The sequence below is a fragment of the Natrix helvetica genome (assembly GCF_964273705.1).
Source record: "Natrix helvetica genome assembly, chromosome: 5".
Taxonomy (NCBI): Eukaryota; Metazoa; Chordata; class Lepidosauria; order Squamata; family Natricidae; genus Natrix; species Natrix helvetica.
In genome coordinates, this window is record NC_138551.1 from 149226988 (window position 1) to 149252296 (window position 25309).

General features: G+C 48.1%; 1 protein-coding gene across 5 annotated transcripts in view; it reads right to left on the bottom strand.

Annotated features, from left to right (window-relative positions):
- The window catches only part of ACAP3 (ArfGAP with coiled-coil, ankyrin repeat and PH domains 3), a 116078-nt gene that overhangs the window by 25776 nt on the left and 64993 nt on the right, over nucleotides 1–25309 (bottom strand). For 3 of the 5 annotated variants that reach the window (XR_014175530.1, XM_081954925.1, XM_081954927.1), the window contains exons 9-17: nucleotides 23010–23084; nucleotides 22028–22039; nucleotides 9692–9804; nucleotides 8677–8728; nucleotides 7525–7625; nucleotides 5910–6021; nucleotides 5152–5360; nucleotides 2686–2755; nucleotides 957–1051 (exon numbers count right to left, since the gene is read on the bottom strand). Coding sequence is in view for 4 of the 5 variants with exons in the window: in XM_081954925.1 (XP_081811051.1) it covers nucleotides 957–1051; nucleotides 2686–2755; nucleotides 5152–5360; nucleotides 5910–6021; nucleotides 7525–7625; nucleotides 8677–8728; nucleotides 9692–9804; nucleotides 22028–22039; nucleotides 23010–23084 (839 nt within the window). In the remaining variant the exon portion in view is untranslated. The remainder of the gene's footprint in view (nucleotides 1–956; nucleotides 1052–2685; nucleotides 2756–5151; nucleotides 5361–5909; nucleotides 6022–7524; nucleotides 7626–8676; nucleotides 8729–9691; nucleotides 9805–22027; nucleotides 22040–23009; nucleotides 23085–25309) is intronic. The other 2 variants (XM_081954926.1, XM_081954928.1) reach the window with 1 other exon arrangement.

Here is a 25309-nt window from a genome sequence, read left to right on the forward strand (position 1 = left end):
GCTATATCTTCATGATGGGTTGCAGTGGTCCCCTTTTGTGAGCTTCTGGTGAGTAAAGTCAACGCGGGAAGCCAGGTTCACTTAACAGCTGTTATTACTAACTTAGCTGCAGTGATTCACTTAGCAACCGTGGCGAGAAAGGTCATAAAATGGGGCAAAACTCGCTTGACAACTCTCTCGCTTAGCAATGGAAATGTGGGGCTCAGTTGTGGTCGTAAGCCGTTGGTTCACTTACCGCCACGACAAACTGAGTTATTTAAAATGCTGGTGTTGTGGCCCGCCAGCGGCCAGCAGAGCTGGCAGCTGATTCAGAGGGTGAGGAGGTTGGGGAGGAAGATGGGCCAGTCCTGGAGTCTGGGGAAGGCTCTGATGAGGGCTCTGTGTCGGAGGCAGAGAGGGGGCCAGGGCGATATGCCAGTTATCAGCTGCCTTCGGAGTCAGACATCAGTGGGGCAGAAGAACAGCTGGAGCCTGTCCCCAGTGTGCGCATGCAAGGGTTGCCAGATGAAGGGAACAGCTAAAGAACAGGGGTCAACTTGGGAGTAAGGCCACAGGTGGGACGGTGAATGGCCCCTCCCAGAGGGAATAAAAGAGGAGCGAAAGGGGAGTGGAGTTTGCAGGAGACCATTAGTTCGCTTAATTGGTTCATGACTCTCTTAGACTCCTTGCCAAGTTTTGCCGATATCGGCCTGGCAGCTCTCCAAGCCAGATAAGGTCTGTGACCGTAAATCCTCCCTCGAAAGACTTTGCTGGATGTGAAGGAGCAGAATTCACAGCCAATTAATAAAAGGGGTTTTTGTCGGGACTGGGAGTTTTCTTCAGGCTCTCGGGAAGCCTCGCTCAGAACAACTGGTTCGGCTGTAAGCTGGGAGGCAGACTCCCCTGCTAATTCACGGGGAAGCAAGACATGACGGAAGTAAAACATGGGTAGCAGGGAGAGATGGGAAAAGCTTTACCTTGAGCTGCCGGCTGTCGGCTTTTTGAGCCCCATTTCCTCACACTGCGCCTCGTAGATCTGATTCATGGTAGAATTGCCCAGCTCACACATCAGCTTTTGAACAACAGGTGAAAAACACAGAACAACGTGTGAACCAAAGTTGCTCTTTCAGCTTCGCCGTTTACATACAACACCGTGTTGTCAAATCATATCATGGGATCTTCTCATTGATGATGCCCTCATTCTGGGACGGGTCCTGGTGCGTTTCTTTGTTTCCAGGACTGGTACTTTTCTGCCCAGTTCAAATCCAACACACTTAAATACGATGCTAATTCTTAGGTAAAGGTTCCCCTCGCACATATGTGCTAGTCGTTCTCAACTCTAGGGGGCGGTGCTCATCTCCGTTTCAAAGCCGAAGAGCCAGCGCTGTCCGAAGACGTCTCCGTGGTCATGTGGCCGCCATGACTCAACGCCAAAGGCGCACGGAACGCTGTTCCCTTCCCACCAAAGGTGGTCCCTATTTTTCTACTTGCATTTTTTACTTGCTTTCGAACTGCTAGGTTGGCAGAAGCTGGGACGACTCACGGGAGCTCACTCCGTTATGCGGCGCTAGGGATTCGAACCGCCGAACGGCCGACCTTTCTGATCGAAAAAGCTCAGGGTCTTAGCCACTGAGCCACTGCGTCCCAACTGCTAGTTCTTAAGCTAAGGGGTTTTTTTTTCCCCTCCTCAAACCTGCAAGATTTAATGCAGTGGTTTTCAACCCCTGGCCTTCACCTTAAAGAGGTGTGGGACTTCAACTCCCAGAATTCCCCGGCTCCTTCAAAGTGCCAAGATTGGAAAAAACACTGGTTTACTTTTACTTTATTTCTTGAAGTGAATGCAAAATGGAATGTCGGAAACGTTACATTTTCTTCCTCAAGAATGCCTGTAGACTGTTGTTTTATTCAAGATGCGATTTGGTGATTTGGACTCTCCCCGCCCCCGCCCCCGTGGTGGGTTCCTACTGGCCGAACCGGAAGTAGCTTGGCGGCCTGGGTCGCTGGAACCAGCAGTGACCCAAGGCCTGCCACGCTCCTGAACTGGTTCTCCAAGAGGCTCCATAGGTGCAGCCATCTTGTTTTCTGCGCATGGGCAGAGCAATTTTAGTTGTACTGCTCATACGTGTGCATGGGACATGTCCCTAAGCGAAGTAGTAGTCTCTGATGGACCCCTCCCCCCCTTGCTCCCTCCCCTCTAGAGCGGAGACTCTGGAAAGAGTGCAGAGAAGAGCAACAAAGAGGATTATGGGGCTGGTGGCTAAAACATATGAAGAACGGTTGCAGGAACTGGGTATGTCTAGTTTAATAGAAAGAAGGACCAGGGGAGACATGATAGCAGTCTTCCAATATCTCAGGGGCTGCCCCAAAGAAGAGGGAGTCAAACTATTCTCCAAGACATCTGAGGATAGAACAAGAAGCAACGGGTGGAAACTAATCAAGGGGAGAAGCAACTTAGAACTGAGGAGAAATCTCCTGGCAGTGAGAACAATTCATCAGTGGAACAGAATTTGCCTCCAGAAGTTGTGAATGCCCCAACACTGGAAGTCTTTAAGAAAATGTTGGGTAGCCATCTGTCTGAAACGGTGTAGGGTTTCCTGCCTAGGCAGGGGGTCGGACTAGAAGACCTCCAAGGTCCCTTCCCACTCTGTTATTCTATTCTATTCTTTTGACTACTTGGCTAATGGGGGGGGGGGATTTGGCCTTTACCTTCAATAATTCTGGCTCCCAGGAATCCAACGTCAGCGACCGCACTTTCGAGCAGTGAACTCCCAAGCTCCTGTCGGAAAAAGTGAAGAGAGGTGGTCAGTTTCCCCTGCTGGCTAAGCCGAATCAAATTGCAACTGACGATTCAACTGGCGCATTTGTTCCGAAATGACTCTCTCAACGCGGCAGGAGAACAGGCTCCTGGGCCAGCTGAGAAGACAGAGGCGCTTTGATCCTCTCCGCACGCCAAGGAGGCATGCGTGAAAGTACCTGCGGGGTCCCTGCTGCTCTCCGAGCTTGTTGATTTTGTTTATGTGTGTGTGTGTGTGTGTGTGTGTGTGTGTTATGTCAAAGCACCTGGTATGCCCCAAATATGAGAGGGAGCATACTGCTTCCCTTTTGCCTTTCAGCTCCACCCTAGGAGCCTTCCAGGCAGGAAACCATTTTTGTGTTGCATTTGTGCTGATAAATAAATAAAGGGAGATCTATATATCAGTGGTGGGTTCCGGATCACGTTCCAACCGGTACGGTTGGAACGGGCCCGGCGTCGTGCATGCGTCTTACTGTCCAACGATGCCTCCGCGACGCTCCAGCTGCTCAGCTTGCGTGGAAGCGCCGAAGACTTTAAAGACAGGTAAGGAGTGAGGGCAGGCGGGTGGGCACTCTGGAGCACCGTACCGGAACTGTACTTGCTGGTCCAGGCAGGCTACGGTACACCCGTACCGGGGCATGCCGCCTGCAACCCACCACTGATAGATAGATAGATAGATAGATAGATAGATAGATAGATAGATAGATAGATAGATAGATAGATAATTTTTATTTCTCATACACACATTCGCAAGTATAAATTCTCCTAGTTATTATTAATATTGTGTGTTATCTTTTAACATTTATAACAATTCATTTCTCCGCCTAAAAATTTAAAAGTATAATCAAGTTTGCTTTCCTGCCATCCCATCCATCCATCCATCTTGTACTTCTTCTTCCCTCTCCTTTTCTCCTTCCCTCCCTTCTTCTCTTCTTTCTTCTTTCCTCCTCTCCTTTCCCTTTTCTTCTTCCCCTTTCTCTCCCCACTCCTCCCCTCTTCTTCCCCTTCCTGCCCTCCTTCCTACTCTTACTCCCCCTCCATTTCTTCCTCTCCTTTTCCCTTTCTTTCTTCCTTACCTCTCCTTCCCTCTCTTCTCCTTTCCTCTTCCTACCTTTCCCTCTCCTCCTCTCTTTCCTTCCCTCCTTCCGTTGTTGTGTTTACATATTTTCCTCTTCAATCTGGTGTATTTTCGGGATAGCAAACCCAGTTCTGTATTTGCATAACAATCTTAAGTTCCCTCTTCCTCATTTTATTTTCCATTCTAATCGTTCCACGTATATCACCTTTTAAACCTATATTTCTTTATTCATCCTTTTCTATTTTCCCCCTCCTTCATTTTGTGGTGTGTCGTCTGGATTATTTGATCTATATTCTTTTATTCATCTTCTTTTTCTGTGCTTGGTGATTTTCGTGCAGACGTTTCGTCACCCATCTAAGTAACCTCATCCGTGTGTACCAGTGGTGGGATCCTCTCGGTTGAACAACCGGTTCGGTGATCGCACGATTTGCGCGTGCGCAGTTTGACGAAATCTTCACTTCCGGGTTTCTTCAGAGGAGTAACACAGCTGATTCATGCGGCCATCTGCTCTACCCCGCGAATCAGCTGAGAAGATAACGGTAGGAAAATAGCACGGGCGGGCGGATGGGCCCATCTGATCGTCGGGGCGAACCGGTTCGTCCGAACCCATCCAAACTGGCTGAATCCCATCTCTGGAGTGAACCCTACAGTTCATTATAGTTATGATATTGCCTACTTGGGTAATGAAATGTCTGCAAGAAAACCGCCAAGCTCAGAGAGCACCAGGCACCCCAAAGTCCTTCCCTTCTTCTTCCTCCCCCTCTCCTCCTCCTCCTAGCCCTGATGATGATACCTAGTTGGGTAATGAAATGTCTGCAAGAAAACTGCCAAGCTCAGAGATCACCAAGGACCCCACAATCCTCCTCCTCCTCCATCACTATAACACCCATAACAACAACACTTCTCCAACCCCACTCCTTTCTCGCACTGATGACGTTATCTAGTTGGGTAATGAAACGTCTGGAAGACAACCGCCAAGCTCAGAGATCACCAAGGACCCCACAATCTTCCTCCTCCTCCATCACTATCACCAACAACAAGAACACCACTCCAACCCCACTCCTTTCTAGCACTGATAACGTTATCTAGTTGGGTAATGAAATGTCTGCAAGAAAACCACCGAACTCTGAGAGCACCAAGGATCCCAGAGTTCTCCTCTTCCTCCACCCTCCACAGCCCACTCCTTTCTAGCACCGATGATGTTACCTAGTTGGGTAATGAAACGCCTTCGAGAGACCACCGAGGACCGCACAATTGAACCCTGAGCTACAAATATTCTCTTCTATAGTGTGGGAAATACCTGTGTATTCCTGAACATTCAATGCATAGTAAGATGCCCAAGTTGATGCTCGCCCACCGGGGATCAGCCTGCCCGCAGTCACAACACTGGTCATTGCCCGAGATACTCTGCACCCTCTGCAGGATCGTTTCCCCTTTCCCACTTCGGTCCCGGGAATCGGAGGCGGAATCGATACTGCTGGTCGAAGGGGAAGCTGTTCGATCCAATTTCTGGAATAAGAGAAAAGCCAAAGATTGTAATATCAAGCAAAGATACAGCTTGTCAAGCATCCCTCAAGGGGGTTCCTTTGCTTTTTGATTTCTCTTAATTACAACCCAAAAATATTTTGGTATCATTTTCAAGGATAATCTGGAAGCTGATTGGATACAAATGCCTCCCGTCGTTCTGAAAAAAAAAGGATGACCCATATCTGTTTTCTAATTTACAGGAAGATTTTATGTGTATGTGTCAGAGTCTGCACAGTGTGACTATGTGAGACAACCAGGAACAAATACAGTAAACAGAAATTTGTATTTGAATTGTGGTTTTGTCTACAAAGAATATATACATACATGTACATTACCCAGACCTCAAACAATCAGCAATTACAGCACAGGCCTCTTCTTATTACAGGCTCTTAAAGTGATATCAGCCCAAAACCTTGCTGACTCATTCCCAGCATTACATCATTGCAGTGGCTGATCATCTCTTAAATCATGACCCAGACAGTATGTCTATGACAAATTTATGGGTATGACTCCTACTAGCCTTCTACTCACTTCAATGTAGCAGCTGTCTGGGCTTTCCCGATAAGCAGAGGCTATACTCGCTTGGACAGCCTGGATCCACGCTTGGCGGAGTTTCTCTGAATCGGCTTGTAACATGCAGCTCCTGCAGTGGGGAAAACGAGAAGAAGCTGCTTACCAGGAGAAACAGAATCAAAGTCTGGTCCAGTGAGGTTCTTGTTCTGACTGGGCTTCCCAAGAGCATGAAGTAAACTCCGTGTCCCAACAAAAAACCCTTTTATTAATGCACTGTGAATTTTGCTCATCCACATCCAGCAAAGTCTTTCAAGGGAGGATTTACAGTCACAGACCTTATCTGGCTTGGAGAGCTGCCAGGCCGATATCGGCAAAACTTGGCAAGGAGTCTAAGAGAGTCATGAACCAATTAAGCGAACTAATGGTCTCCTGCAAACTCCACTCCCCTTTCGCTCCTCTTTTATTCCCTCTGGGAGGGGCCATTCATCATCCACCTGTGGCATTCCTCCCAAGTCGACCCCTGTTCTTTAGCTCTTCCCTTCGTCTGGCCACTCTTCACATGTGCACACTGGGAACAGGCTCCAGCTGTTCTTCTGCCTCACTGATGTCTGACTCTGAAGGCAGCTGATAACTGGCATACAGCCCTGGCCCCTTCTCTGCCTCCAACACAGAGCCCTCATCTGAGCCTTCCCCAGACTCCAGGATTGGCCCATGTCCCTCCCCAACCTCTGCTGGTGGACCACAACAGTTCTCCTTTTCAACCCTTTTGACACCAGAAGATATTGACTTCTCCTTTGCTAGTTATTTATCAGTTACAAATGCTTGGTGTAGCGACAGCAAATTTGGAGGCAAACTAAGTTACTTAAACACAGCAGTTTCTTGATGGTTAATGCCCATACCTTGCCCCTCCAAAACTGCGATTTGGAGCAGTGTGTGAATGGATCCCATTATGAATTGGTTAACAAGACATGGTTAAACAAATCATGACTTGTTGCAACAAGGAAAGCCAGGCAGAGTAAGGGAGAAGTCACTGGACTTTAAAGGCATCCTTCTAACAAATTGCCAGCTCCCATTACTTGTCCCAGCTTCTGCCAACCTAGCAGTTCAAAAGCATGTCAAAAATGCAAGTAGAAAAATAGGTGGGAAGGGAACAGCGTTCCGTGCACCTTCGGGAGTTGAGTCATGCCAGCCACATGACCACGGAGACGTCTTCGGACGGCACTGGCTCTTCAGCTTTGAAACTGAGATGAGCACCGCCCCCTAGAGTCAGGAACAACTAGCACCTATGTGCAAGGGGAACCTTTACTTTCACCTTTATGTATGAATATATGTATGTATGTTTGGATGGATGGATGGATGGACGCACAAGGAAACAGAAATTCGTCTTCTCTCCCATAACTCCAGATATATGAACTGGCTACTTTAGCTTTTATCGAACGCTAGAGTTGTCCCAGGTAATTTGTTCTCCCCCCCCCCAAAAAAAATCTCACCTCGTGTCTCACAAAACTTTCCTTCCCTGTTTAACCTCCCCTTCTCTTCTCCACCCTTCGCCTCTTTTCAAGACTGCTGATGGAACAAATGACACAGGGATCTTCTATCCCCCTCTTCTTCTTCTAAGGAACCCATAACTTACTTGGTGGGAGAGACCACTTCGAAGCAAAACCTCCGTTCTATGTCCTCACAAGGCTTGACTGTGCAGAGTCGGAGGTCTTCCACCACCACTGTGAGTACATCCTAGAAAGGGAAAAGACACCTGTGTTAAGGCTCCCTGCAACGGGATCCTCTGTGGCTAAAGAGCAGTAGACAAATGAGGGTCCATTTATAGAAATATTTTTTGTAATAGCTCCTGTGTAAAGTTTCCTAACGGTGCCGTATCTGATTCATAATAAGCGAGCCAATGTCTTAAGTACAAAACCCAGTGATTTATTAACAGCTTCATTAGGCATTCTTCATTAGGCAATATTTATCCGCAGCCATTTCTTTGCTCTCTCTTTGACATTCTGTTTTTGAGTCAAAACATGCATGGCCCCTATCTATCTCCTTCCTAGATACTGTACAATAGAGTTTTTAAGTCTTGTGAATCATTGCACCAATCAGTTCAGTTATGGTTAGGACAAGGATCAGCAACCTGCGGCTCTGGAGCCGCATGTGGCTCCTTTGTCCCTCTGCTGCGGCTCCCTGTCGCCGGTTGGGACCACAATTTTGAGAGCAGCTTTCGATTTGGGGGTGATGGTGGAGAGAGCATGGTGCACCAGGAGGATACTCTATGGTGGGGGGACCGGACTTCCGGTTGGGGACAATGGCACACCAGGAAGAGACTCTATGGTGGGGGAACCAGACTTCTGGTCGGGGAGCATGGCGCACCAAGAGGAGACTCTATGGTGGTGGGACAGGACTTCCGGTCAGGGAGCATGGCGCACCAAGAGGAGACTCTATGGTGGGGGAACCAGACTTCTGGTCGGGGAGCATGGCGCACCAGGAGGAGACTCTATGGTGGGGGGTCCAGACTTCCAGTCGGGGAGCATGGTGCAGGAGGAGACTCTATGGTGAGGGAACCAGACTTCCGATCGGGGAGCATGGCGCACCAGGAGGAGACTCTGTGGTGGGGGGACCAGACTTCCAGTCGGGGAGAAGGGTGCACTGGGAGTAGACTATGGTGGGGGAACCAGATTTCCGATCGGCTCCAGAATTGAACGGGGGCCTTCCAGTTAGGACCTTTGTGGCACTTTGAGTGTTTCAGGTTGCTGACCCCTGGGTTAGGGTTAGGGCTAGTAAGGAAACTAACCTTTAGCTTCTTCTGGTACACCAGCTGGCTATTTTGTATGGAGAACCACCTCCTGCAAAGAGAAACCAATAGCAGTGGGGGACAGAGACGGGACAAAAACAGCTTGAAAGAGGACGGACAGCACTCTCTTGCCTTTCAGAATAAATGGAGACTTGGAGAGGATTCTGAAAAGGACAACTAAAAGGCTTTTATTAGAAGCAGCTGCGGTACAGTGTTGGCTTTGACAAATGGTTGTCACGTCTATTTAGCCTGGTGTAATGGTAGGTGGAGGACAGGAAGGCCACAGACTAGGCAATAGTCAGATGAGCCAGCAGAAAGAATCTCAGAAGGCACCCTCCCTAGTTTCTTCAACTGTAAAGGGAGTGGCGGGGGGAGAGATATACTTTCGGACTTGCAAAATTATGTAAGATAAAAGTAAAGGTTCCCCTCGCACATACTGTATGTGCTAGTTGTTCCCGACTCTAGGGGGCGGTGCTCATCTCCGTTTCAAAGCCGAAGAGCCAGCGCTGTCCGAAGATGACTCCGTCGTCATGTGGCCAGCATGACTAAATGCCAAAGGTGCACGGAACGCTGTACCCTTCCCACCAAAGGTGGTCCCTATTTTTCTCCTTGCATTTTTTAACGTGCCTTCGAACGGCTAGGTTGGCAGAAGCTGGGACAAGTAACAGGTACGCACTCCGTTACGCGGCGCTAGGGAGTCGAACTGCCGAACTGCCAACCTTTCTGATCGACAAGCTCAGTGTCTTAGCCATTCAGCCACCACGTCCCTAATTCTGTTAATATACCCTTAAGTCAGAGCAAGTACTTCTGGATTTGCTTCCTGTCTGAATGAGCTCATAAGGTGTTTACAAATGATGAGGTGGCAATTTCTAGAACTCCCAGCACCCATCTGGAGGGGAAGTGAGGTGGACTAGCCTGTATTTTGACTTGGTTCTTCCCATCCCTGGTTCTAACACCCCCCAAACCGTTCACCATGCATCGATTTTTTGGTGGGGGGCTCCTCCCAATAACTTACCGATTCCAGGTCTTGAACGCATTGCTGGCTCTCTTGAAGAGGTACCCTTCCATCACTACTCCGTTGGGCGCATCAACGTTGAATTCCACTTTGGATTCATCGTAAGAGAAATCCTGAAGGACAGGGACGAAGGGAAAAAAAACATGAGCTTGGGTACAACAAATTCTACATATCTTTATTGTCAGGTAATGAGGATTTAATAGCTGCCTGCTGATGTAAGGTTGTAAACTGTAAGCTGATGCAATGCGGATGATTCAGCTATGGTATAACCAGTTTAAGTCTCTGATGGGGTCCATACAACTCTTTTACCGTTTTAGGGGGTGTCTTTATATAGGTGGCCATTAGAGGGCGTCTCTCTCTCTCTCTCTCTCTCATCGTGTATCTTATTTCTCTCCTTGTGTCTGTAGCTGAGTGGTAGGGGATTTATCTACCATGTGTATGTCTGTATATATTTGTGTATAAACCACTATTAATTGTCTAAAGGCTCTGTGCGCTGTGTGCTGTGTTTTGTGCTCCTGGGTTTAATCTCACAATAATAGTTACGCTGCCAAAACTCCGACATTTATGCTAACTTTAGGCTGTCTTGATTTGAGCAAGACGGTAGGATCCTAGCCACAATCAGGGTGGAAGCTGAGCCGCTCCATTCATGAAGTAGGCTGCAACCCTTTGGCCATATTCATCATCCATAATCCAATCATTGGATTGGATTGGTTTTGGGGGTTAGCGAGGAAATTGGAAGCCCAACCACAATAGCTGAGAATGGTCAAATGAAGGTGAAAATAATGCAAAACTGGTAGCCATAGTCCTACAATAACTCTAAGACAGTGATGGCTAACCTCGTCGTCATATGCCGAAAGTGTGCACGCACCCATATTGCAATGCGCGCATTGCCCCCCTGCACTCCTTCCACCCCCTGCGCATGGGGACACAACCCACCGTGCCCCATTTTGGGCCTAGCAGGCTTCCCTGCAGTCTCATGGGACCAAAAACAGGCCACACACACATACCGTGCTCCCCCACACCCCCGGACATGCGTATGACCCCTCGCCTCCCCCCCCTACATGCACCCAGTGCATGCATGGCAGAGCCCCAAAAATCAGCTGGCCAGCGGGAAGCGCACACACGCATGGGCGGTAGAGCTGAGCTAGGGCGACGCATGACACTTGCGGCACCATGGGTCTAAGACAGTGTTTCTCAACCTTGGCAACTTGAAGAAGTCCGGACTTCAACTCCCAGAATTCCCCAGCCGGGGAATTCTGGGAGTTGAAGTCCGGACATCTTCAAGCTACCAAGGTTGAGAAACACTGATCTAAGACGATGGAAACAACAATGGGGAAAGGGGGGGGGACACCCCAGGAAAATCCCAGCCTCACTCATTTTGCACAAAAAAAACCCCAACCCATTCAGTATTACTGTCTATCAATTATAATGTTGATCTAATTAAGTCTGGGTTTATTTCAATAAATCCTAGCAAAGCCACCAGCCATCCAGATGTGCAGGTTGGAGAGCCAACAGAGCTGGCTCGGTGGTTCGTTTTAAGCCACACCGTGTGGCTTCTTCGGTTTGGCTTATATATATACACGTTTAGGGTCCATGTGTTGAGTGGATCCGGCCATCCCACACTTCAAAACCGCAATTATGGCCTTGCCTAATGTGGTTACGCAAACCAAATGTGATTTATTCTTGAAACCATGGCTTAAAGCAATATGGAAACCCTGCTCAGTATATGCTGTTTAAACACAGATCTCTCTCTCTCTCTCCCTCCCTCTCTCACTCTCCCTCCCTCACTCTCTCCCCCTCTATCCCTCCCTCACTCTCTCTCTCTATCCCTCCCTCTCCCTCTCTCCCTCCCTCTCTCCCTCCCTCTCCTTCCCTCTCCTTCTCTCTCTCTGCAAATGTCTATCTCAAACCTTAGTCCTCCAAATTAAAATTCCCTGAAAGACTGAAGCCAGGCCCTTTGCAGAGTCCTTGACTTATGACCACAAATGAGCCCCAAAATTTCTGTTGCTAAGCGAGACGGTTGTGACTTTTGCCCCATTTTACGACCCCTCTTGCCACCGTTGTTAAGTGAATCGCTCCAGTTGTTAAGTTACCATGTTTCCCCAAAAATAAGACAGGTTCTTATTTTCTTTTGACCCCTGAAATAAGCGCTTGGTCTTATTTTGGGGGAGGCCTTATTATTTTTGAGGCACAGGAGGCAGCGAGCGTGGTCTCCTCATGGCTGCTGCTGTGCTGCAATATTTTCGGGGAGGGCTTATCTTAGCGCATGCGCTCAAAAGCCTGATTGGGCTTCTTATCTGGGCAGGTCTTATTTCCGGGAAACAGGGTAGCAACACGGTTGTTAAGTGAACCTGCCTTCCCCATTGACTTCTGCTGGTCAGAGGTCGCAAAAGGGGATCACGTGACCCCCCGTGGGACACAGCAACCGTCATAAATACGAACCAATTGCCGAGCGTCCGAATTTTACTCACAAGACCATGGGGGAATGCCGCAATGGTCGTAAGTGTGAAAATCAGTCCTAAGCAGGGGTGAAATGCTACTAGTTCGGACCAGTCGCCCGAACCGGTAGTAAAAATGCTATCGGTTCGCTCAAACTGGTAGCAAAAAAAATGCTAGTCGAACTGGTATTTCCAATTATCAGCTGTGATGCGCGATTTATATGACCGTATTTTTGAAGAGGTCAATTTAAAAAAAAAATAGTTTTTGCACTCTGCAGGCCTCCCAAAGCCTCTGCACGCCTCGTTCTTTGCAAAAAAAAGGGGGGGGGCATGCAGAGCTTTGGGAGCCTTGTGGGGTGCACCTGAGGGCTGGGGAGGGGGGCAAAACGGCCCATTGTTTGCTCTTTTTTGCCCTCCCCAGCCCTCAGGAGCACTTTGCAAGCCTCTCCCAAACCCTCTGCACATCCATTTTGCAAAGGGGGTGGGCTTTCGGTAGGCCAAAATTGCTGTATTCAGTGTATAAGATGCACCCAGATTTTCACCCTCTTTTTTTGGCAGGGGGGGGAAGGTGCATCTTATACTCTGAAAAATACGATAGCTAGAATCCTCGGATTTCCTGCTTTCTAGCTAATCTAAATCGCATGGGCCAGCGGATTCCCCTCTCCCCCCCCCCCCCCGTCGCTGTTCTACTTCCCTTTGCAGGCGCGGTCGGTATCAGGCTCCGCCCACCCGCCCGGACGTCATCATGTCCGTTTTTGACGCCCTGCGCATGCGCGGAGGCAGATCGTGCGAGCAAAGCGCGCGCTCTCGCTCACTTTGCTACCGAACCGCTAGCAAAGGTAAGTTGATTTTTCCCCTGGTCCCAAGTCCCCCCTTTTCAGCGCCGTTGCAACTTCGGCAACGGTCACTAAACGAGCCGTTGAAAATCAAGGACTATCCGTACTTCTTTCTTCACTTCTGGTTGCGTCCATCCATGCCGCTCCTTTCCATCGCAGGGTTCGTCCCCTTCCTTAGAGACATTGGTTTCTTTATTTGCTGCCGGTTTCACCACGAAAATTGGCTTGGCGAATAAAAGCGGGAGGCCAAAGCGGTAGAAAGTTGCCAGGCGAGGGAAGGAACCATTAGCTTGAAAGCTTTCTGCTCATTGGGGGAAGCACGGCCTCCGGCATGAACAGTTGCTAAGCAACAAAGCATCTTCTCTGCTTAGGATGAGTGCATTACACACACACACACACACACACACACACACAGAGACACGCACCACCACCCCGCAAACAGCTCACTCCGGCTCATGTCACGTTAAAGAGAATAAAAGCAATATGACCGGTGTCCCCAGTGCTCGCGAGGGATGCTGGCATTTTGACGAAGCTATGATAACTTCTCTGGAATCGGTTTCCCCCCGTACGCATCATGGGAAACGACTCGTAGCCGTTTAGAAAAAAAAAAACCAAAGCAAAGCAAACATTTAAAACTGAGTTTTCATCCCCCCCCCCCCCACCTCCAGCAGTTGGTACCAGATTAGCGCTTGTGATTTGGACTTTTGGCAAAAAAAAAAAGTAAATAAAAACCAAAATTATGCATTTATTTAAACGTAAAGGTTCCCCTCGCATGTGTGCGCTAGTCGTTCCTTCCTTCCTTCTTTCCTTTACTCCCAGCATGGTAGCATTTAGACATATTCCACTTCACGGTGCTTCACAGCCCTCTCTAACCGGTTTACAGAGTCAGCATCTCTTGCCCCCAACAATCTGGGTCCTCGTTTTACCCACCTCGGAAGGACGGAAGGCTGAATCAACCTTGAGCCGGTGAGAATCGAACTGCCAAATTGCAGGCAGTCAGCAGTCAGAAGTAGCCTGCAGTACTGCACTCTAACCACTGTGCCACTGTGCCTTCCTTCCTGCATTATATCATTAAGACTTATATACCTCTTTACCAGTGCTTTTACAGCCCTCTCTAACCGGTTTACAGAGTCAGCCTCTTGCCCCCAACAATCTGGGTCCTTGTTTTATCCACCTCGGAAGGATGGAAGGCCGAGTCAACCTTGAGCCGGTGAGAATCGAACTGCCAAATTGCAGGCAGCCGGCAGTCAGCAGAAGTAGCTTGCAGTACTGCACTCTAACCACTGCACCACCAAGACTGGCTTGCTTGCTTCCTTCGTTCCTCCCTCCCTCCTTCCCTCCCTCCCTTCTCTTCATCTTCCTTCCTTTCCTCCTTCCTTCCCTTCATCTTCCTTCTTTCATTCCTTCCCTCCCCTTTGAAATCTTACATTATACAGTCCCCAACCCCTGGTCTGTGGACCAATACCGGGCCGCAGCATGCCAGAAACCTGTCCGCGCAAACAAACAAAGCCCCATCCCGTGGGATGGAGGCAGCACACGAAACCACACCCCCTCCGGTCCACGGGAAAAAAACCTCTCTCCACGGAACTGGTCCCTGAGTCCCCAAAAGGTTTGTGGGCCGCTACATCATAGAGCCTATTTATAATTCCTGATTCAATATTTTACGCGGCTGTTTTCATACAACGGAAACGTAATTGCTCGCTCCATTATGCCCATCCTTCTTTTTATTTCCCCTTTGGCTTTAATAAAGGCGACCAAGAAAAATAAGGGGGGAAAGGCTGCAGACACGGAGAGATGCCACATTCGTTCCGCCCTGATGACAGAGATACGGAGTGACAGCCCGAAAGCCACCCCGGTCCCAGTTTTTGCCCCGCCGGTGAGAAGCCTCATCACCAACAGTGACAGCCGGAGCCCATCGGTGGCTGCTACCATGCGCACAAGTCACAGGTAGAGCGACACAGCGTAACCGAGCTTTCCTGAGCATTTATCCATCCGGATCTAGAGCGGTCGGCTGCTGGTTCTGTGGATTTTTAAAATCCCTTTTCTCGTTCCAATTTGAACCAAAATTGCAAACCAATTTGGGGGGTTAAAAACCCACAGGCCCATCCTGGCAAAATGTCCAAATTGGTTTAAAGTTAATTAATTTGATTTGGGGTGGGGGGTTTTTTTTTATCATGGAAAATGACACATTGGCTACTTCCCCCGTTTCCACATCTTGACTGGCAAGAATGCCCATCAAAACCATTATCTGAGAGCACCAGGGGGCTGTCTTCCAACTCCTCCCTCCACCCAAATGCAACGTAAGCTAAGGGTAAAAGTTCCCCTCTCGTATATGTGCTAATAGTTCCCGACTCTAGGGAGCATCTCCGTTTCAAAGCCGAAGAGCCAGCGCTGTTCCGAAGACGTCTCCGTGGTCATGTGGCCGGCATGACTCAACTCCCGAAGGTGCACGGAACGCTGTTCCCTTCCCACCAAAGGGGGTCCCTATTTTTCTACTTGCATTTTTTACGCGCTTTCAAACTGCTAGGTTGGGAGAAGCTGGGACAAGTCACGGGAGCTCATTCCGTTACGCGGCGCTAGGGATTCGAACCGTCGAACCGCCGAGCTTTCTGTCCGACAAGCTCAGCGTCTTAGCCCCTGAGCCACTGCATCCCTTAAATACAACATACAAGTAATACATTAATTATCAGAATTGGATGGACAAAGCAGCCACATAGTATGGGCAGAATCTCCCTGCCTAAACATGACCCAGTGGCCACCGAGAAACCTAACAAGAGCTAAAAGTTGCCGCCTGTGGTTTACCCCTCTTTTGCAAGAAACGTGTTGTGTTTTTTTTTCTGTGTACCCACAAACTGTTCGTTACTCAGACGAGCAAGGAGTGTAAAACTAACTATCTTGAGGAGCTGATGGGGGGGAGGGAAACAAGCTTGATTTGACAGGGAGGGACTGTCCGGGGCAAAAAATGAAAAGGGAGCCAAAATTGTAGATAGTCCAGATCTACCACAATACCCCCAAAATAAGATGGGGTCTTATTTTCTTTTGACCCCCAAAATAAGCACTTGGCCTTATTTTCGGGGAGGTCTTATTATTTTTGAGGTGCAGGAGGCGGCGAGCGTGATCACCTCATGGCTGCTGCCGTGTTGCAACATTTTCGGGAAGGTCTTATTATTTTTGAGGTGCAGGAGGCCCCTTCATCTCAGCCTGTGGCCCGCTGATCAGCTGATCCAGAGAGGGCCGGAAGTTCTGTCTCTGTTTCTGGCGCACTCCTATCCAGCCCTATCAGATGGATAGATGGATGGATGGATTGGATTGGATAAGATAGATGGATGGATGGATGGATGGATGGATGGATGGATTGGATTGGATTGGATTGGATAGGATAGGATAGGATAGGATAGGATAGGATAGGATAGGATAGGATGGATGGATGGATGGATGGATGGATGGATGGATGGATTGGATAAGATAGATGGATGGATGGCTAGATGGATGGATTTGATAGGATAGATGGACAGATGGATTGGATAAGATAGATGGATGGATGGCTAGATGGATTGGATTGGATTGGATTGGATTGGATTGGATAAGATGGATGGATGGATGGATGGATGGATGGATGGATGGATGGATTGGATTGGATTGGATAAGATAGATGGATGGATGGATGGATGGATGGATGGATGGATTGGATTGGATTGGATTGGATTGGATTGGATAGGTGGATGGATGGATGGATTGGATTGGATTGGATAAGATAGATGGATGAATGGATGGATTGGATAAGATAGATGGATGGATGGATGGATTGGGTAGTATAAGATAGATGGATGGATGGATGGATGGATTGGATTGGATTGGATTGGATTGGATAGGTGGATGGATGGATGGATGGATTGGATTGGATAAGATAGATGGATGAATGGATGGATTGGATAAGATAGATGGATGGATGGATTGGGTAGTATAAGATAGATAGGTGGATGGATGGATGGATGGATTGGATTGGATAAGATAGATGGATGGATGGATTGGGTAGTATAAGATAGATGGATGGATGGATGGATGGATGGATGGATGGATGGATGGATGGATGGATTGGATTGGATTGGATTGGATTGGATTAGATTGGATAAGATAGATGGATGGATGGATGGATGGATGGATGGATGGATGGATGGAATGGATAGGATAGATGGATGGATGGATTGGATAGGATAAGATAGATAGATGGATGGAGAATTGTTTTACACAAAAATTGTGTGAAGCGCCCCTTTTGTGAGTGCTTTTTTCCTAATGTGTCGTTAAATCACACGCACTAAACACCCCATTCCCCAGCCATTTCCACTGCCTTTATTTTCAGGTTTGAATTTATATAACAGTCTTGCATAGAGAAGGGTGGGTTTTTTTTCCCTCTCCCCCCCCCCCAACAATATTGGACAATTGTTTCTATGGAAACCTCAAATGCCAACGCAAAGAGATAGCAAATTCTAAGAGAGTGATCAGAGGACGGCGATGATACAAAATTTAAGGAGAGGCGGAAAAAATCAGGGAACTGTTTCCCCCCATCAAGCAATAGAAGAGAAACACCTGATTTCTTCCCCACACACACACACAATTTCCCCCCACTTTCTGGTTCCTCCCTCCAGCCCTGCCAAAATTTCACCTCTTAATTCCAATTTCACCCTCAAGTACAGAATCTCTATTGGTCAAAAGATGACGAAGAATGAGAAATCAGCTGCATGGAACTTCTTCTCTCCATATTCCCCCCCCCCCTCTGTATATCATACCTTTATATTTAGCACTGTTTTTCACAACCAGTTTTTACAACAGCCAAGAGACAACAGTCTTTAGAAAAAGGAGCTACCGATTACAGTCGTAGCCACGCATATTAAAGGTAAAGGTTCCCATATGTGCTGGTCATTCCCGACTCTAGGGGGCGGTACTCATCTCTGTTTCAAAGCCAAAGAGCCAGCACTGTCCGAAGACGTCTCCGTGGTCATTGTGGCCGGCATGATTCAACTCCCGAAAGCGCACCGAACGCTGTGACCTTCCCACCAAAGGTGGTTCCTATTTTTCTACTTGCATTTTTGACGTGCTTTCGAACTGCTAGGTTGGCAGAAGCTGAGACAAGTCACGGGAGCTCCCTCCGTTACGCGGCGCTGGGGATTCGAACCGCCGAACTGCCAATCTTTCTGATCAACAAGTTCAACGTCTTAGCCACTGAGCCATCGCGTCTCTTGACATAATACACCATCCTTTTGACTTCTCCTGCAGGGATGATCAGTGGCAGACCAGCTCACACCCAACATGGGAAAATGGGAGGAACTGGGGAGGCCCAGTGCCTTAAGCGAGCAAAGGTGGCATCCAGGAGAAACCTTGGCTTGGTGGGACGAGGTCTCAGCACAAGTTTTCCCCGCATCGAAGATTGCCAAATCCAAAGACGCTCTCACCCTCTTTTTAAGGGGCAGTCCTGAACCGAAGGGACCTCAGGAAAGGCCCACCTCTGCTTTCTCACCTGCTCAAAGGATGCTTTCCGAGCCCCCCAATTTATAAAGGGGGAAGGGATGCCCCAAACTTACTCAATTGTATGAATGCCCCTTCGGTCGTTCCGAACCCAAATCAAGTCCTAGGATCTGCTGTTTTTGCAGCTCCAGCCGGAGACGCCAAATCCTTTCCCGGCCTCCTCCTCCTCCCAACTCTGAGAAATGCTGTTCTCCTCCCCCCACCTTCTGAGATGCTGTTCTCCCCCCACCCCCTCCCTTTCCCTTACCAGAACATACTCCAGCCGTCCAAAAATCTTCATGATGCCTCTCTTGTGCCGTGTGGCTGGGCTCCACCAAGCGTAGAAGCCGTCACACTCCCGGCAGGTAATTCTACATGGCGTTACTAAGCGAGGAGGGTGTTTTCTCCTGCCTCCTCCTCCGTCCACCCACCCTCAACACACACGCTGTGCGGGCTGAAAATCTTCCTTATGTTGCTGCTGCTGCTGCTATTATTATTATTATTATTATTATTATTATTATTATTATTATTATTATTATTATTATTATTATTTTCCCACTCCCCTTGCTCGAAGACTCGCCCGCTGGGTCCTGTCAGTGCAAGAGGCGCTGGGAGAGTGAACCCAAGTGCAGAGCTGGCCTGAGGACCACCTGCCCGTCCGTCCCCCCTCGATCCTCCCCCCCCCCAGGGCCCACGGCTTCCCTTTCAGAATCAATCAGCTTAGTGCATGAGCTCATTTCCATACAGCTGTCACCTCTGGATGGAAGTGGGGAAAGCAGCGAAGGCAGAGAGAGGGCAGAGCCTACACACCATGAAAATTTATCTATCTATCTATCATCTATCATCTATCTATCTATCTATCTATCTATCTATCTATCTATCTATCTATCTATCTATCTATCTTATCCAATCCCATCCATCCATCCATCTATCTTATCCCATCCAATCCATCTATCCATCCATCCATCTTATCCTATCCATCCATCCAATCTTATCTTATCATCTTATCTTATCCTATCCTATCCTATCCATCCATCTTATCCTATCCATCCATCCATCCATCCATCTATCTTATCCTATCCTATCTTATCCTATCCTATCCTATCCTATCCTATCCAATCCATCCATCCATCCATCCATCCATCATCCATCCATCCTGCGAGTCCCTTGGACTGCAAGGCAATCCAATCGGTCACCTAATGAGAAGGAAGGACTCCCTGGAGAAGAGCCTCATGCTGGGAACGATGGAGGACAAAAGAAGAAGGGGACAACAGAGAATGAGGTGGCTGGATGGAGTCACCAAAGCAGCCGGCGTGAGCTTCAGTGGACTCCAGAGGATGGTAGAGGACAGGAAGTCCTGGAGGAACGTTGTCCATGGGGTTGTGATGGGTTGAACATGACTTCGTGATTAACAACAACAATAGATCTATCATCTGTCTGTCTGTCTGTCTGTCTGTCTGTCTGTCTGTCTGTCTGTCTGTCTGTCTATCTATCTATCTATCTATCTATCTATCTATCTATCTATCTATCTATCTATCTATCTATCTATCTTGCGAGTCCCTTGGACTGCAAGGCCATCCAACCAGTCAGTCCTAGAGGAGATCAACCCTGACTGCTCTTTAGAAGGCCAGATCCCAAAGAGGAAACTCAAATGCTTTGTCCATCTGATGAGAAGGAAGAAGGACTCCCTGGAGAAGAGGCTCATGCTGGGAACGATGGAAGGGCAAAAGAAGAAGAAGGGGACGACAGAGAAGGAGGGGGCTGGATGGAGTCACTTAAATGAGCTTCAATGGATTCCAGAGGACGGTAGAGGACAGGAAGGCCTGGAGGAACGTGGTCCATGGGGTGACCCAATTTATCCATTTTTCCGAGCTCACAAATATACAGGCAGGCGAGCCATCATTGCAGCTCAGCTCCACCCCGCATGTGCGTGTGCCTCACGCTGGCCAGCTGACTTTCAGGTCTCTGCCATGCATGCGCAGCAGGCGGGGTGCATGTAGGAGATGTGTATTCATGCGTGGGGGGTGTGGCCCATTTTTTGGTCCCAGGAAGCTGCAGGGAGGCCTGCTAGGCCCAAAGCAGGATGCGCTCCCCCTGCACGTGCATGTACATGAGGGGCAAGGTGCACGGTGGGGTGTCGCGCATGCCTCCGTGTGTGCTGTCATGCGCTTTCAGCACACGACGACAAAAAGGTTAGACATTACTGCACTAAACAGTAAGGAGGACACACACATCTCCTCCCAAGGACCAGGGGAGACATGATAGCAGCCTTCCGATATCTCAGGGGTTGCCCCAAAGAAGAGGGAGTCAAGCTTATTCTCCAAAGCACCTGAGGGTAGAACAAGAAGCAATGGGTGGAAACTAATCAAGGAGAGAAGCAAGAAGGAGGAGAAGGAGGAGAGAGGAGGAGAAAGGTAGTCTTCCAGTATCTCAGGGGCTGCCACAAAGAAGAGGGAGTCAAACTATTTTCCAAGGCATCTGAGGGTAGAACAAGAAGCAATGGGTGGAAACTAATCAAGGAGAGAAGCAACTTAGAACTGAGGAGAAATTTCCTGACAGTTAGAACAATTAACCAGTGGAACAACTTGCCTCCAGAAGTTGTAAATGCTCCAACACTGGAAGTTTTAAAGAAGATATTGGACAACACTTTGTCTGAAGTGGTATAGGGCTTCCTGCCTAAGCAGGGCGTTGGACTAGAAGACCTCCAAGGCCCCTTCCAACTCTCTTATTCTATTCTATTTTGTTCTACACCCTAAACCAGGGGTCAGCAAACTTAAACACTTAAAGAGTCATTTGGACCCGTTTCCCACAGAAAAGAAACCACCGGGAGCCACAAAGGTCCTAACCGGAAACCCCCTGTTCAATTCTGGAGCTGCTGACCGGAGGTTCAGTTACCCCCCACCATAGAGTCTCCTCCTAGCACGGCTTCCTCTTTTTCCTCTACCTGTCCTAACCGAAAGCCCTATCAATTGTGGGGCCGACCGGAAGTCTGGTTCCCTCACCATAGAGTCTCCTCCTAGCGCGGCGTCCTTTTCCCTCTACCTGTCATAACCGAAAGCCCTATCAATTGCGGAGACAACTAGAAAACCCTCCCCTTGCCATACAGTCTTCTCCTGGCGCACTCTGCTTCTCTCCCTCCCCCCACCCACCCACCCACCGGAAGCTCCTCTCAAAATTGTGGTGCCGACCGGTGACGGAGCCGCAGCAGAGGGAGGAAAGAGCCGCATGCGGCTCCAGAGCCGCACTTTGCTGAGCCCTGCCCTAAACTGACTGCGCAATGCTAACCAACACCAACCGCTACTGTTGTGGTAACGCCGTGATGCCAATGCTACGGCATTTTGTTTAAATGGCCCGATTGAGGCTGTTCTTTGAATTGGTCTCCAGTCATTCAATGAACCTCCACCGCTAAGGTGGGCAACCGCTGTTCAACCCCGAAACAATAAACTAAACCAGCATCCGACCGAAGGCAGAACAGGACAAAGAATACGAGGTGTTTTCGATCCCCCCAAAATAAGTCCCACAAGCCAAACCAACAGAGAACACTTAACCCTGGTACTCACCTGTAGAAGAGTCTGGGTGGGAACATTGAAGAGGAGGGAGGGGGGGGGAAGAAGAAAATAAAACTGCGTTATTGGGAACTGCTTGTCTGCTTAAAAAAACAAACAAGGATGCAAAGGTGAATATTTAGGCCCAACCGTAGCAACTTTTAAAACCTGTGGACTTCAATTCCCAGAATCCCCCAGCCAGCCATGCAAGGGGAATTCTGGGAGTTGAAGTCCACAGGTCTTAAAGATGTCAAGCTTGGTATAGAGTACTGACTGGGGTACGTAGAAAAACAGCAAAATGTTATTATATCATTTGGGGTGGGGATTTCTGCCCATTTCTTCACCCCAAGTATTCGATCCCTTGTTTAAAAGGGGATTCTAATCCAGAGGGAACTTCTCGTTCAGGAGAGAAAGCCAAACCTCTTGTCAGGGTTCGAAATAGCATCCAAAAGTAAATCAGAGTCCGAGGCAAAGTATTGCTCAAAGTTCCGATTTATTAAGAGAGCCATGTTGGCACATCTGGGAAAACCCGAATCTGAACGCTTCCCAGTTTTCCCCACCTAGTTGAAAGTTCAAGATCTTGCCCCCACACCCACAAGTCCATCCCATGGTCCAATCTCCCACTGCCACGCTGGCAGCTTCCACCCATCCAGTTCTGGCCAGGTGCAGAGACAAAGGATGACCTTGGCTTTCTACAAGGAACGTTATTATGGCTACATCGCATCTAGCTCCGTACAATCCTCCCTCCCATTTTCCCACAATAGGAAATGGATAGTAGAATAAATGGAAAGTGTGGCAGGCCTGAGATCCAAAATAAAAGATGGCTGCAGGCCTGACACCGATTTTCCTACCCAAACATGATCCGCGCTCTCTATCCAGATGCCTGGGCCTGAAATAAGAGGAGCCGAGCAGAGTTTTTATGTCACGCTTGGCTGCATTTCTTTGAGGCACCGGGCTGATTATTCTTGAAAGCAGGATGCTACATCTCCACACTCACCCGTTGCTGAATAAGGGCGTGTTTATGCTCCATTTCCCTCTTCTCCACAGCCGAGTCGATCACCAACTGGTCCAGCTTCAAGGGGGTGAACGAGAAGAGACGTTAAGGCAGAGGCCACAGGCTTATCAACCGTAAATTTTTTCTTATTCCTCCTGACAGTCCTTTTAAATTTTTTAAATTTTAAATTGTGTTATTATAATTGGGGTATTTTAACGGTGATTTTTAACTGTCTAAATGTGATGTAACTTGTTACCTCCTCCGTGCATGTATGTCCTTGTATATATGTATGTTTATATGTTTGTACATATGTTTTATGTTTTATATGTTCTATTGTACGCCGCCCCGAGTCCTATCTGGAAAGGGAGCGGCTAATAAATTCAAATTTATTAATTTATTATTATTATTATTATTATTATTTTCTGCCCTCTCGATTTCTCTCTCTGAGGCCAGAGGGGACTATCTTTTTCCCCAATGGCCACATGAGACCACATGGTGGGGAAGGCTAAAAGTCACATAGGTATGGCTGGCCCAAAGCATACCCTCGCTCTCCCTCTCTCTGTGTGTCCTCATGCAGTAGAGTGTAGGGAAGGAAGGAAGGAAGGAAGGAAGGAAGGAAGGAAGGAAGGAAGGAAGGAAGGAAGGAAGGAAGGAAGGAAGGAAGGAAAATTGGGCCAAGACAACTTGTAGGGAGGGAGGGAAGGAAGGAAGGAAGGAAGGAAGGAAGGAAGGAAGGAAGGAAGGAAGGAAGGAAAATTGAATCAACACAACTCATTGCAAAGGAAGGAAGGAAGGAAGGAAGGAAGGAAGGAAAGAAAATTGAGTACAGACAACTCATTGCGAAGGAAGGAAGGAAGGAAGGAAGGAAGGAAGGAAGGAAGGAAGGAAAATTGAATCAACACAACTCATTGCAAAGGAAGGAAGGAAGGAAGGAAGGAAGGAAGGAAGGAAGGAAGGAAGGAAAGAAAATTGGGCCAAGACACTTCATAGGGAAGGAAGGAAGGAAAGAAAGAAGGAAAGAAGGAAAAAAATTGAGTCAAGACAACTCATAGCAAACGAAGGAAGGAAGGAAGGAAGGAAGGAAGGAAGGAAGGAAGGAAGGAAGGAAGGAAAGAAAGAAAGAAAGAAAGAAAGAAAGAACGATTGGACCAAGACAACTCATAGGGAAGGAAGGAAGGAAAGAAGGAAGGAAGGAAAGAAAGAAAGAAAGAAAGAAAGAAAGAAAGAAAGAAAGAAAGAAAGAAAGAAAAGAAAGAAAGAAAGAAAAGAAAAGAAAGAAAATACTCAAACTCAAACCTATATCTGGAAAATAGACCAAGTGCCACAATTTATTTTAGGCATATTTGCATCACAAACCATCCATCTGTCAGAAAGTTTAGATTCTAGTCCTCATGATTCAGAACCAAGAGATGATTTGAGAGAAAAAACAACCAACTTATTAACAGCGAGTGGATCTCCCCACCCCCTTAGGTCTACTGAAAGATGCTTCCATTTAATTAAACTGTGCCAGGAGCCAAGTTAAGTGCATGCCAATTAGCTTAGCTGTCCTTTGGGTGACCCCCAAAGACCACCAGCAATCCAGGAATCCTATCAGGGGCTGCCAAGGAAAAACTACCAGGCCATCTTGCTCAACATGTCTTGGTGTCTTCTCTTGAATTCAGGTGAGGAACATGAGTCCCTCTCAAGAAGTCTCGAGCTGAAGGCTCAATAACCAATGAACAAAGGGCTGAGCTGTGAGATTTTGGGAGTCCCCTAATGTTCTTTCCTTCCACAACTCTCATTTGGTCTTTGTTCCCTTCACTCTTCTCCCACTTTTATTCCTCCCCATCTCCTTTCCTTGGCTTTGGTTTTCTACAATCTCTCTCTCTGTCTCTCTCTCTCAGTCTCTCTCTGTGTCTCTCCTTCACTCTCTGTCTCTCTGTCTCTCTCTCTGTCTCCTTCTCTCTCTCTCTGTCTCTCTCTCTGTGTCTCTCTCTGTGTCTCTCCTTCACTCTCTCTCTCTCTCTGTCTCTCTCTCTCTCTGTGTCTCTCTCTCTCTGTCTCCTTCTCGCTGTGTGTCTCTCCTTCTCTCTCTCTGTCTTTCTCTCTCTCTCTCTCTGTCTCTCTCCTTCTCTCTGTGTGTCTCTCCTCTGTGTGTCTCTCTTTCTGTGTGTGTCTCGCTCTCTTTCCTTTCTTCTCTCTGTCTCTCTCTCTCTTTCTCCTCTCTCTCTCTGTCTCTTTCTCTCAGCGTCTCTCTCTCTCTCTTCTTCTTTCTCTGTCTCTCTCCTTCTCTGTCTGTGTGTCTCTTTCTCAGTGTCTCTCTC